At 33.7% G+C, this 11,996-nt stretch overlaps 1 protein-coding gene and 1 long non-coding RNA gene across 3 annotated transcripts; one reads left to right on the forward strand and one right to left on the reverse strand.

Moving 5' to 3' along the window:
- Nucleotides 1-380: 380 nt before the first annotated feature.
- Nucleotides 381-1,345, reverse strand: LOC117207007. The gene is made up of 2 exons (XR_004487458.1): nucleotides 1,120-1,345; nucleotides 381-998 (listed from the first exon to the last, which is right to left on the reverse strand). It is a non-coding gene; the product is annotated as an uncharacterized LOC117207007 (long non-coding RNA).
- Nucleotides 703-10,047, forward strand: LOC117206999 (CBP80/20-dependent translation initiation factor). Of its 2 annotated transcripts, XM_033446782.1 has the most exons (11): nucleotides 703-1,094; nucleotides 1,563-1,780; nucleotides 2,148-2,258; nucleotides 4,706-4,838; nucleotides 4,941-5,040; nucleotides 5,631-5,862; nucleotides 6,289-6,520; nucleotides 6,626-6,744; nucleotides 6,925-7,068; nucleotides 7,291-7,419; nucleotides 8,032-10,044. In XM_033446782.1, the coding sequence occupies exons 3-11, from the start codon at nucleotides 2,211-2,213 to the stop codon at nucleotides 8,260-8,262; spliced, it is 1,368 nt and encodes a 455-aa protein (XP_033302673.1). In that variant the 5' UTR covers nucleotides 703-1,094; nucleotides 1,563-1,780; nucleotides 2,148-2,210; the 3' UTR covers nucleotides 8,263-10,044. The 2 variants fall into 2 exon arrangements, with proteins under 2 accessions (XP_033302673.1, XP_033302675.1); XM_033446784.1 differs by lacking the exons at nucleotides 703-1,094; nucleotides 1,563-1,780; nucleotides 2,148-2,258 and adding an exon at nucleotides 3,693-4,078 and having other exon boundaries at nucleotides 8,032-10,047.
- Nucleotides 10,048-11,996: the final 1,949 nt, after the last annotated feature.

The following is an 11,996-nucleotide window of genomic DNA, read 5'->3' on the forward strand; positions in this document are numbered from 1 at the left end:
TATATAGTTCTGACTTAGAATTGTTTGACAAGATATTGAATTTTAAACTTACTGTTCAATGAAAGACAGAAAATGTGACTTATCATGTTTTCCACCTGTGGTCTTGCTATATTTTGCAGTCAATCAAAGTACCTGGATTCTTCTGGATAGTATAGATAAATTATTATAGCTGTAATTGTAACCATTGTCAAATTAAAAGTATTAAATAATTTCAATTTAATGAAGGTAGTATGTGTTACTTCTAATTATTGATTAATTTACAAATTTTGACAGAATTCACATATTGATACCAAAAGTCAACTAATGTGTCTAGATTCCTATAGTTGATATATGAATATAATATAGTTAATATAGGATATAGGAATAATAATAATAGGATATAGAGTATAGATAAACTATAATTGTAGTTACATGTTATATCCATTGTCAAACTGAAAGTGTTATCCCCGAACAGCTGATTGCGTTTAAAGGATGTTCAGACTAGGTACGACGTGTACCATACTAATGTCGTATTGCATATGCGTGTATGCAACGAGAATGGAGAACTAGCATCACTTGCGTGGGTGCGACCATGCGTGGTCGAAGATTCACGGACGGCCTTACGGATCGCAGATGATCCAGCTCAATCGTCGCAACATGTGCACGCGTAAATGGCATTGCCTCGAAACGCTCATCCTTCCGTCCTCGGCGAACTATGACGATCCGAAAGGCGTGAACACGCGACACACAAACGTGCGTTAAAGATCGATGGTGTACATACGTCGCAATTCTAGTCGCCGAGCATATTCGCATCGATGTTGGTCTCGAAAATCGTTGAATAAAAAAATTCGTATTAGTGATCTCTATAAAATGTCCCAAGTGTTTTTAAACATTAAACATAAATCGTTAAATCTATTGGTAGGTTAAATTAACGATTCATAATTTTATTCGAGTGTGGGTCTAGCCTGAATTTTTTAAAATACAATTTTTAAACTCGAATCTTCCCAAACGAAGTCAAACTGTAAAAAGAGAAATATAATTATTATAGTGTACACAGTGTGAAATAATGGTTCTTATTTGGTGTATATATGAAGCGTCTATTATCTGAATTAGAGGTTTGTGTTTCCTCTCTTTACTTACACTGAACTGAATTACGGCTCTAATGAAAAGAAAATAAATTGAATGCCTATTGAAATAAGCTAACTGCGCAGAAGTCGGATTACAAAAAGAGGAAGTATTTTTTTAATGAATGAAGAGTGATGGGTTTAGTATCTGAAAAGTTCTAGAGAAACTTAATTAGATATATTAAATTTAGATACCGAATATATATATAGATATCGAAAAATTTTATATTATTTTTTCTGTTTTATTTATATTATTTTCTATTTACTTTTTGTCTATTATTACCTATATTGTTATTTTATTTATATTGTTAATCAAATCAGAATTCTAGTAAAATTTGAAAAAAACAATAAAGCACTAAATTGATTTAATTACGTCATAAATAAATATAAAGGCGTGCTCAGGGTGATGGTATAATTGCAAAGAAACAAGGATGATTCATCACGATAATTTGAATACAGGTTCGCGGTCTCGAATCGGTTGATCGAGTGCCAGCATCGAGAACGACGTCAGTGCCGCGGCTCACTTCCGGTCCTCTGCGCCGGTAAAACGAAATTCTAACCGAACGAACGATTATCTCGAAACTTTTCAACGAATCATTCAATACTTCGAAGCAGTTTTTTCAAATTTGAAGTAATTACAACAAGTCTTCCTTGTTTTGCGATGTATTATAATACAGGTTAGTAAAAATCTTAAACTCAATTCATAAATTTTCATTGACTACATCATCGGCTATCTATTTCGAAAGTACGATGTATCTTGATTACAAAAATTGTGAATTTTGAAATCTTGAAATTTTACTTCATTAATTTAACCGAAAAATAGGCATTAAAAAATTTTTAGGTTTTTATTAAGGTTAGATTACTATTAAAGTTACATTTTTATTAAACTTTAGATTTTTATTACTTTATGAATGATTATCTTATTTTATTATTTAATAATTATTTTACAATCAATTGTTGTTCTCTTTTTTAAAATTTTAATACCATAATAGGAATTGAGTATAGAAGAAGGTTTAATAATAAAGTATTTGTTGAAACGTATAGTGTAATTGGTGCAGAAGCTCGTTGATCTTCTCAACCGTTGTAATCAAATAATTGCTGTCGAAGATGGTACGCGTTGCACGTTTGTCCCACACGAAAGAAGAAGCGTCAAAGGTAAGTTAATTAATGGAAGCGGAACTAAGATGAAGATTCGTGGAAAACGGAGGACAGCCTAGTGTATATGTTGTTTGCCTAAGAATGGTGAATACATTTGCAGCATACTGCGTTAGTCATAGATATTTCAGACGCAAACGGAAATAGAACCGATGCCAAAACGTGTCGCACGTTTTCGATTCAATTTTTAATCGAAGTTAATTACGTTTACATTAATTTTCTGTTATACAATCCTTGATAATAATAACTGTCAGCGAAAAATAAAGGAGACAAAATGTAATGCATTGCTATGTATTTGCATATGTTAATGCACTGCAATAAAAAAATTATGATTAATTGAGAAAAAATTAGCAGGTTTGAATAAACTTGGATATAATATATCTTCACTTATGTATTATCTAGTTCGCGCCATTCATTATTCATTCATTCCATTTTTCATTAAAACAGTGTCCAATTATATTGCTAGTAGCATTATCATAAATTTTACAGATATATAATCTACTATTACTATTTTCGTTATAACCACTGAACTCTTGATTCACCATTACTCTATGTAATTTTACACACTGAATTATACGATAACCGATGAATAATACGAATAAAAAAGTTTCTTTTTAAGATTATAGAATCAGTTTAAGATTATTAAAATGAATTTTTAATAATATTCCTATGATGTTCCGATGATTGCCGATTTATAGTTTTGTACTGATTTATATTTTTGTTCTAATCACTGTCACGAGAAAACACACTCTGCGTACACTTAAGTAAAAAAATTCTTGGCGCGAATAGAGTGTAATCTAATTCTAAGAAATTCACCACTCGAGCTACTTTGGGTTCACTACGACATACAGAACACGAGGATTCCTAAATTCCTGTAATACCAACATTCCAATCGCGTCAGGTCTCCAAGATCTTCTCATTACAATAAACAACTGAAATGTTTACAAAATCATTAGATAAAACTTTTACACAAAGGGAAACATAAAGCAAATGAGATATTAAACACGGTAAACTTTGGTACAAATTAGACGATAACTTCCTTATGCACATAAAAATATAATATGAAATCTAATGGATCTAAAATCCAAACAATCAATCGGATAACTGATATTTTACTGTATTCGACGGTCCAGAAAACATAAATGAGACATTAAACACAGTAAGTTTTAATATAAATTATATGACAACTTCATCGATGTGCACATTAAAATATAACATAAAGTCTAATCATTATCATTAATTCAGACTTCATATTCGTTTATCTTCACTCATACTCTTCAGAGCGACTTCCATCACTTTCTACTTCGAAGAGGCGAGAGAACACGCGGTAGTTCATCGAGAAGAACCGTGGACGTCCGCGTTCGACAATTTTCGGATCCACCCTAAAAGCGTGTTTCGTCGACACGAAGCCGAGGATGACTCTCGTCGGATATTTCAGTCCACTGTTAGCGCGGTGCAGCGCGCATTAATACGTATGTAAGCTCGTATCGTGTGGCTGTATATTCGCTGGTTCGTTTCGCTCGCTCGCTCGTGGCCGTGCTGTCTATTATTAGTCGACAGTCATCAGAGTCGGCTGTATCAACGCGCGGTCGAACGACAACGCGGAAAAAGCTGGAAGAAAATTCGACGAGAAAACGCGAGAAAACCGCGTGATTTTTCGCATGTCACGTGTCAATTGATAGACGGCCAGTAGTTACTGCTCGTGTTGCCGGCAAGTTCGCCGTTCCCGCAGTCACTGCCACCCTACCGCGACAAGGATATCCATCCGACGCTCTCTCGACGCCCTTGGAAACGATGATGATTCTCACACGCTTTCCACTGTGAGTTTCCCCTGTTTGTTTCGGTACTGCGTCTTTTCGTCCACCGAAACGACATGTACAATCAGAGTCTCTTTGTTGCAAGCACGTTTTCTTTTTTAATCTACACGTTTTGAGAAGTAGAGAACATTCTGAAGTGTTTCTAGAGATTGCTTTATTTCCGAGGCAGAATCGTATTCTTCTATGTTTTCGATTTTATTATAATTATTTATGTATAGGAATTAGATGTTTGAACGAATTAGGTAATAAATATAATGCGAAGAAATTCTTTAGAATAATTGCTGTTTTTATATTTAATCTGTATGTTAATTTATTGAGAATATTTTGTGATAGATTTTGAGAGTTACATTTGTTTGAACATTTGTTAGAATAAATTGTTTACAAGTTGGGATTAACCATCACTATAGTTCGTTTGCCTCTAATTAAATTTTCATAGGGGATAAAAAACGATATAGCAATGCATAGATATAATGGTATCGACAGGATTAGAAAAATTTTAATATAAAGTACGGCTGTCCTTCTATTATTAGAGAAATCAATTTAGAACGCTATATACAGTTGTCTGTAAACAATCATTGTCACGTTCTTTTGCACAGCTACTTGAAATTAATTTGTTGTTTAATCTTGCAGATGAGGGATGCGGTTCCACAGAAAGGAACTAACAATAATAATCATAGCAGTAATAATAACAATAATAACAACAACAATAATAACGTAACCACGTTAAAAAGTAAACCTTCCTTGGAAATTTATCGTCCTCCAGGTTCATATTTTACAGTTTTTATTTTATTATATCACCCTTTAAATATCATTTTATTTTTAAGAAAGTCAAAGAATTTTTCTAAGCTCTGACATATTTTTTTAGGAGGAAGAACGGAAGGAACTACGGCGAACACGACTAATCCACGATTAAACGTGCATGCCAAGGAGTTCACTATGAAGCAGAACGATTCGCATCCTTCTAAGTGAGTATAAACTACTTATGGAATACCTAAGACTAGGTCGACGTATCGAGAATGCTTGAAGAATGTGTAGAAAGCCAAGACGAATTTCTTGCAAGTAGATTTATTATTAAAGCAATTTCTAGAGAAAAGATCAATTAAAAGATATCCATTAGAAATAGATTTTATCTTGACATAAAGAAAATAATAAATTGTAATCTGATTATTAAATATTGACATTTTATCTAAAAAGAAAGAAAAGATACGTGCATTGTGTATGTTTTAAACAAAATACCTTTCTAACAGAGAAGTAAAAAGAGTTGAAAGTAATTTCGAAACCAGATTCATTTTTCGAAGCGTCTTGCGAAATCTAAATATTGTAGATTAGTATTCGGATCAACGTTCGAAGTGAAAGATAGAGTGCAGGATTGTTTCAGCGTGTTGTAATGGCATTTTGATAATACTTATAATGTTAAACGATATTACGTCAGAAATATAGACAAGTGTTGCACTGTCTTATTGCGACCTATGTGTGCTTAATAAAAAAAACAATAATTTCAGTTCAGCGTTTTGCTATCTATTTAAATGATCGGCGATTAATGATCTTGATTCAGGTCTCGGACAAATGCTTCAGAGCGATCTCCGTATTATTTGCAACACAGCAAGTCGAGTGGCAACGTGCATCGGTATCTTTATGCTCAGCAGCAACAACAAATACAACATACCTTTCAGCAACATCATCATCAGACATCTCGTCACTCTCAGAGCGGTCACCATTCGACGGGATCTGCATTACGACAGTCACATCCGCTCGATACCTCAGCATCAAGTGGAAATATATTACATGTAATGGAAGTATATTACATGTAATCATCTATTTATAAAATTATATCAATCATCGATTGATAGAACATGGATAAGATATAAAAAAAAAAAGAAAATACTCAAAATATTAGAAGAGATATGAAAGAAATGAAGTTATATAAAAATAAACACCTATTAGCAAAGGTGAAATGAAAAATATTAGAAAAACAGAACTACTACGGAAGACGACAAGTATTAAGCATTTATTTTTCAGTATTTTCTTGTTATAAAAAGATTAATTTTAATATAGATGTAATGTATTATTCAAAATCATTTTATTTTATATTATGATCTAAGCTGTTTAGCTTTGCGTGTTTTAAAACCTGTGAAAAACCTTGTAGAATGGAATGCAAGCGCGCGTAGGATGAACGTGAAAGTATCGCGTACTAAATACATTTTGTAAAACAGGGCTCGGGTAGGGTCCACTTCAACGTAGATCAAAACGATGTCAAAGCGAATGCAGCAAAACCTGCTAGGCTCACAAAATCGTTATCCTTTGTTTCTACTTATGGACTGAAACGATCGAAAAGCTTGAATGCAGCCGACGTGTTGGCCGCGAAGGCGGTGAATATTTCAGACGCGTCTGAATTGGGAAAATTTCCACCTGTGATTCAGGACACGCTTCTGAGAGCTATAGAAGGTAACGATAAATATTAAATATAATAACTTTATGTTTCGAGGGCGAGGAACAATATTTGTTAATTACAATTTAGACACTGGTTAATTATAATTTCTTTTTATTTAGATCCAAATCTATTAAATGCTCGAACTCTAATGGAACTCGTGCGACATATACTGGAGAGGGTGGTCGAGAACCGAAAGTATGCTGAACCAGCAGCGAAGATTTGCATCACTATTATAGAGGTCATTATTCGTTGAATTATAATTTAATATTAGAATGCGTACAGTGTCGAGCATATAAATTGCAACATTCTATTTTCATAATTTGCGTGAAATATTTATTATTTATATCTCTATTATTATTATGTCGTGAAACGATAAAATTATGAAAAAAAACTCATGATGGAACATTTTGTGATGCAGAAAGAAACAAAGGAAACTTTTTTGGAATCCTTATTAAACACGTGTCAGCAATGGTATCAAGACCGAGTTAAGATACTCTACGACGGCTCCAACTATCATCGTTACTCCGCCTTCATGACGTTTTTGAACGAGATGTATTGTCAGGTAGAATCAATTTGTCTCGTAAAACAATCTGTGATAAATACTTGACTCATCGAAGTCTATAATACAATGGGATGATCTTTAAGTGATCGTGCAACTGATAATTATGTTCTGCAATACTATCTATGTCGAACCAAACTTACTTTTTGCCATATCGTGACTCAAAATGATTGGCGCACACACATACCTATGTATCCTCGTACATATGCATGATTTCGGTTACAGCTAAAACGGAGGCAACTTCAGTTAAAGACACAACAGGAGGGCGTTCCTCCCGGACGTGTTCTTCTCACACTGCTTTGGAAGTGTTGCCAAGATTGCTTACAGCCTCCAGTTGTAAATTCTTTGGCTGAGGTAGGTTCAACATAGCACCAATACAAATATTAGATCGATGCGTATGAATTCTTGCTTTTTTATATAAAACTCTAAGATCTATGTAACTTCCTTGAAACATCATATTATATTTACTCAAAATAATTTATATACGATTTAGCGTACTTCCTCAATAGATTAATTATGTATAGAAAATCTTTAGATGAAGTTGTTACAGATTCTTTATTTACAGATTTTTTAAAAATAATTCTTACATTAAAAAATTGTCTAGAAAAATAAATTTCATGTTTCGAATGTAAGTACATATGAAGTAAGATTCGTAATAATGTAGATCAGTTCATTATTGTTTTTTTATAAAGAATCATCATTATACTTTTTCATAAAAACGTATTAAAGATATAACTGAATTTTGAAATTAAATTAATGTTTAATCATATGAATTGTGATTATGAAATTAAAGGGACAACACTTTTAAAAGTTGAAATATATAATTAAATAGATTCTCAAAATCTTGCCTTACATGACATGTAATTACATACTTATGGAATGACCTACGACATATATTAGATTTACATTAACATAGTTATACTAAATAAAATGACAAGAAAGTAATTATTTCTTTTCGTGTTAAAGACTGACTGTCTGTTCTTCATCCTAACCTGCATCGGTAAAGACCTGGACACTGAATTACCTGCCCAGTTGCAGCAATTGCTTGGAAGTTTAAGAGACGCTTTTCTCGCGGAAGATACAATACTACCTTCAGTCAGGAAGACCCTTTTACAACTGATCGAACTTCACGCCGCGCATTGGCAGCTCCCAGCACCGGCAGTCGTTTATTATTATCCTGGATCGACCTCGAAATGATGTTCTCGCCCTCTTGATCCTTCCGTCCGTTCGTTGGTTTTCTGTGTGGATACGTGTAGACTTGTAACGTGCGTGTGAGTCCGTTAACAGAATTACTTGTAATTGAACACATGCAAACTGTATGGACCACGTGAATAAAAAGGAAACGAATGCTGTCAGTGGAGGCTGCAGGGCGTAAGAAGCTATTTGAAGGTGACAGCCTGGAGCAACGTCGCTCGTTTATTGGTTTTACATGTCCCATTATCATGGAAATATTAATTTATGGATAGTGGCATAGCTTTTGAATGTTGGTTGTTTTTTTAAAACAATTATATCGCTTAAATTTATTAGAGGATCTTACAATTAAAGGAGAAGTTGGGATATTGTGAGACGCTATAATATTTGATATTATAGATTCATTTTCAATATTTAGTTCGTATAGTAACTTATGCAATGTTGATAACCCTCTAATAATTTTAAGTCCTATTAACCATTTGCGCTAGAATAATGTGTTATGCACATCACTACTTAAATATCTTAAATGGGAAAAGGATATACATAACACGTTGTTCGATTTTTCTCTATTTATATTTCAAAATTGAAATTCACAACGAAAATAATGTTATCAATCAATCGTATTACAACCATATTACGTGCACACATTATAAGATTTTATACTAAGTACTAGCTCGCTGTCGATTGTTATGGTTGGCTGTGTTAAGAACGTCTATCGATTAATTACCAGTGCAAGTGGTTAAGAACATTAGTTTATTTACACGATTGTAACGTAGCGTCTTGAATGCGTAATAAATGGTTCCAAAATGCAACTAGGAAGCTGTCTGTGACGCGTTCTTGCAAAATCTTTGTTAATGTTCAGGCGATTATAGATGGCTAATGCGTCAGCTTTGCAAGATGCGAATGACCGTGATCTCGTTGTTGCCACAAAGAATGATTGTGCCTCGTGCGATTTTGCAAAAAATGATTTACGATGATCGGTATTGCGCTTCTCTGTGAGAGATGTTGCAATTCGCGGTCGATGATATTCACAGTCGTTTTGTTCGAACGAATTCTTGGATGTCCATAATCCATCGACGCGACGATAGACGCGTTTTCTAACGGTTCGAATTAGAAATTACTGCGTTAGTAAGTCAATGGGTTAGGAAATCAGGGTCAGTCGAAACCAGTGCGTTGTTTATCCGAATTATCCCGCGAACATCGCAAGATCTGAGGGATTCAAAGGACAGATTAAGGTTCACGGTTGAACGGGGACCTTAAGAATTAGGCATGTATATGCGTAACGAAGCGACGAATGATTTTACGGGGCCGATATTTGCAGAGAGTACGTCATCTTTGGAGAAACGAAGAACATGGATGATCACGATCTTTGATAGACATATTCTATTTCGAATTTTCCTCAACTTTTTCCGTGAATACGATGCTATACACGAAGTACCTTAAAAAAAGTAAAAATGAAGAATAAGAAGAGACGAATCGAATCAAAAAATGATAAAAATTACCGTCGAACTTGTCGAACGATACAATTTACAAAAAACGACCCTTACGTGGAACGATCTGAACGTTTGCGATAATGATGATCGTTATATAGTTTTCTGTTCTTAAGCTTGTGGAGTAAATGATGAATAAAAAAATGTAAAATGTTATTGTACCTAACGGTGTGTCCTGGGTGCATTAAAATTCGAAATCGAATGATTTTGTTTCTGTACATATTACACAATATCGATCACACGACACTTGAGCAAAGTAGCGCATGTGAATTACTTAAATTAAAATACAGGTGCACGATTCTTTTTTGTTTCAACTCGTTAATCGCTTTTCAGCCTTGTTTGTATAGTAATGACGGTTTTAATTTCAGGTAGTAGAACAAAGGATATACTGAACCGTAGACACGAAGACATGTATTTCTCTGTGCGATTGCGTATAATTTGAAGACTATTGGTAAACGGTCTGTGATTCATCATAGAAAAGATGAAGAAGCTTTCTGGAAGGGAGCGGTCAAGCAGAGAAGAACGGTGCTTAGCATGACATATACTCTTAATAAGGAATATGCCTGCCTGATCTCCTTCTCGAAATGCAATCGCCTTTGCTGATTCGTGCCAAGGGCGATAAAAATCGCCCGGTTGCAGGAGTGCAAGATCTCTTCGCAAGTTGACTCACTCTGTGCGTGTCTTCTTCGAGAAGCTTAACTTCTCTTCATTAGAATTACCCTCAATTTTTATTTAATTTTATCCCATTAACATTACTTAAAAATATTTTTCCAATTTTTCAATATCTTAAATTCTTTTTCTGTTTAAATACTTAACAAAAATGTGTTATTAGGACTACTCTGCAATTTTTCAATTTTGAAATACATGGTCTATATATAATCTATTACTTAAGGATGAGTATCATAGAAGTTACAAAATCTCAAAGCAAGTCTAATGTCGAGGAATAGCGTTGCTTAACTATTTACTTTTCTAGTCTAACTTTTACTTTAGGTGGTGTAAAATAGGAAAAAAGAACACACCTGTGCGACTGTTCCCATAAGCAGACAAAGAATCTGTAATATTATCGAGATATTGCAACTGTTCCTTCATTGGTAAAACGAAACACCTGTTACATTATATTTGATCTGATGTAAAGAATAGGAATTAAATACAGGCTTGGTTTGACATGTGATTCTATATCTTCTACTTCTTGAAGAATATTGTTGATAACTCAGTATTTCACTTCAGTAGTATTGTAAATGTGCCAAGATTTATAGAATGTTTTATAAAGAATGTGATTCTTCATAGATGACGTTATTTCCAAGGAAATTGAAATACGACTAATAGAATAATATTTATCGACATGCAAGAGTCTCTAGCTAGGTCTCCGACCATATTTCTCATAATTTTTTCTAGAAGGAATAATCGAAAGTATTTTAACTAGTATAATAAATAATAATATGTATGAGAGGTACGTCTTTATAATTAATTCTAAAATAAATTTCTTTAATTTTTACTTTTGAGAAAGAGAATCAAAAATTTGTCTGATCAGAGATTCATATTTTTATGCAAAAAATATCATACTTTTCATATTTTACATAGAAAATTTAAATAATTTCTAAAAGATCGTGGATTACATGGATATGAATTATCTTCAATTCACTCTGTTGATTGATTATTAACACATACTATTGGGTTGGCAACTAAGTGATTGGGGATTTTGTCATTAGATGGTATTGACAAATCCGCAATCATTTAATTGCCAACCCAATATACAAGAGTTCCAAAACATCCATAAAGAATGAAATTCTAAAGGTACCCGACACTTTAATCTACTACATAATATTTAAAAACACTTCCAACACCTTAGTACTTTATATATTAATACCAGAACTACTATATTACACTATATACTATAGAAGTACTATATATTTCAAGACGCTTCAGATCTTGTAATACAGTATATATCTACGAATACCAAACTACTATACTATACTGTGTATTATAGAAGTCTAATTGCAAAATACTTTAAACTACTTAACACTGGAACTACTATATTATGTCTGTATCATAGAGATACCACTACGTCAAACCACTTACTTCATAATCGAGCAATATCCTCGTGTCAAGGTCACGCATGATGCCCTCTACCCGTTCTCAATTTTCAGCGTCCGGAATCAGAGGAACAGAACGCGGAACGCGAACGAATTCCTGCTAAACGTTGCCATCACCGGCTGCCAGGATGTTCTCTGCCGGTGTCCGTAGCCTGAG

The sequence above is a fragment of the Bombus bifarius genome, unplaced genomic scaffold (genome assembly GCF_011952205.1).
Source record: "Bombus bifarius isolate JDL3187 unplaced genomic scaffold, Bbif_JDL3187 scf7180000008014, whole genome shotgun sequence".
NCBI classification, from domain to species: Eukaryota; Metazoa; Arthropoda; class Insecta; order Hymenoptera; family Apidae; genus Bombus; species Bombus bifarius.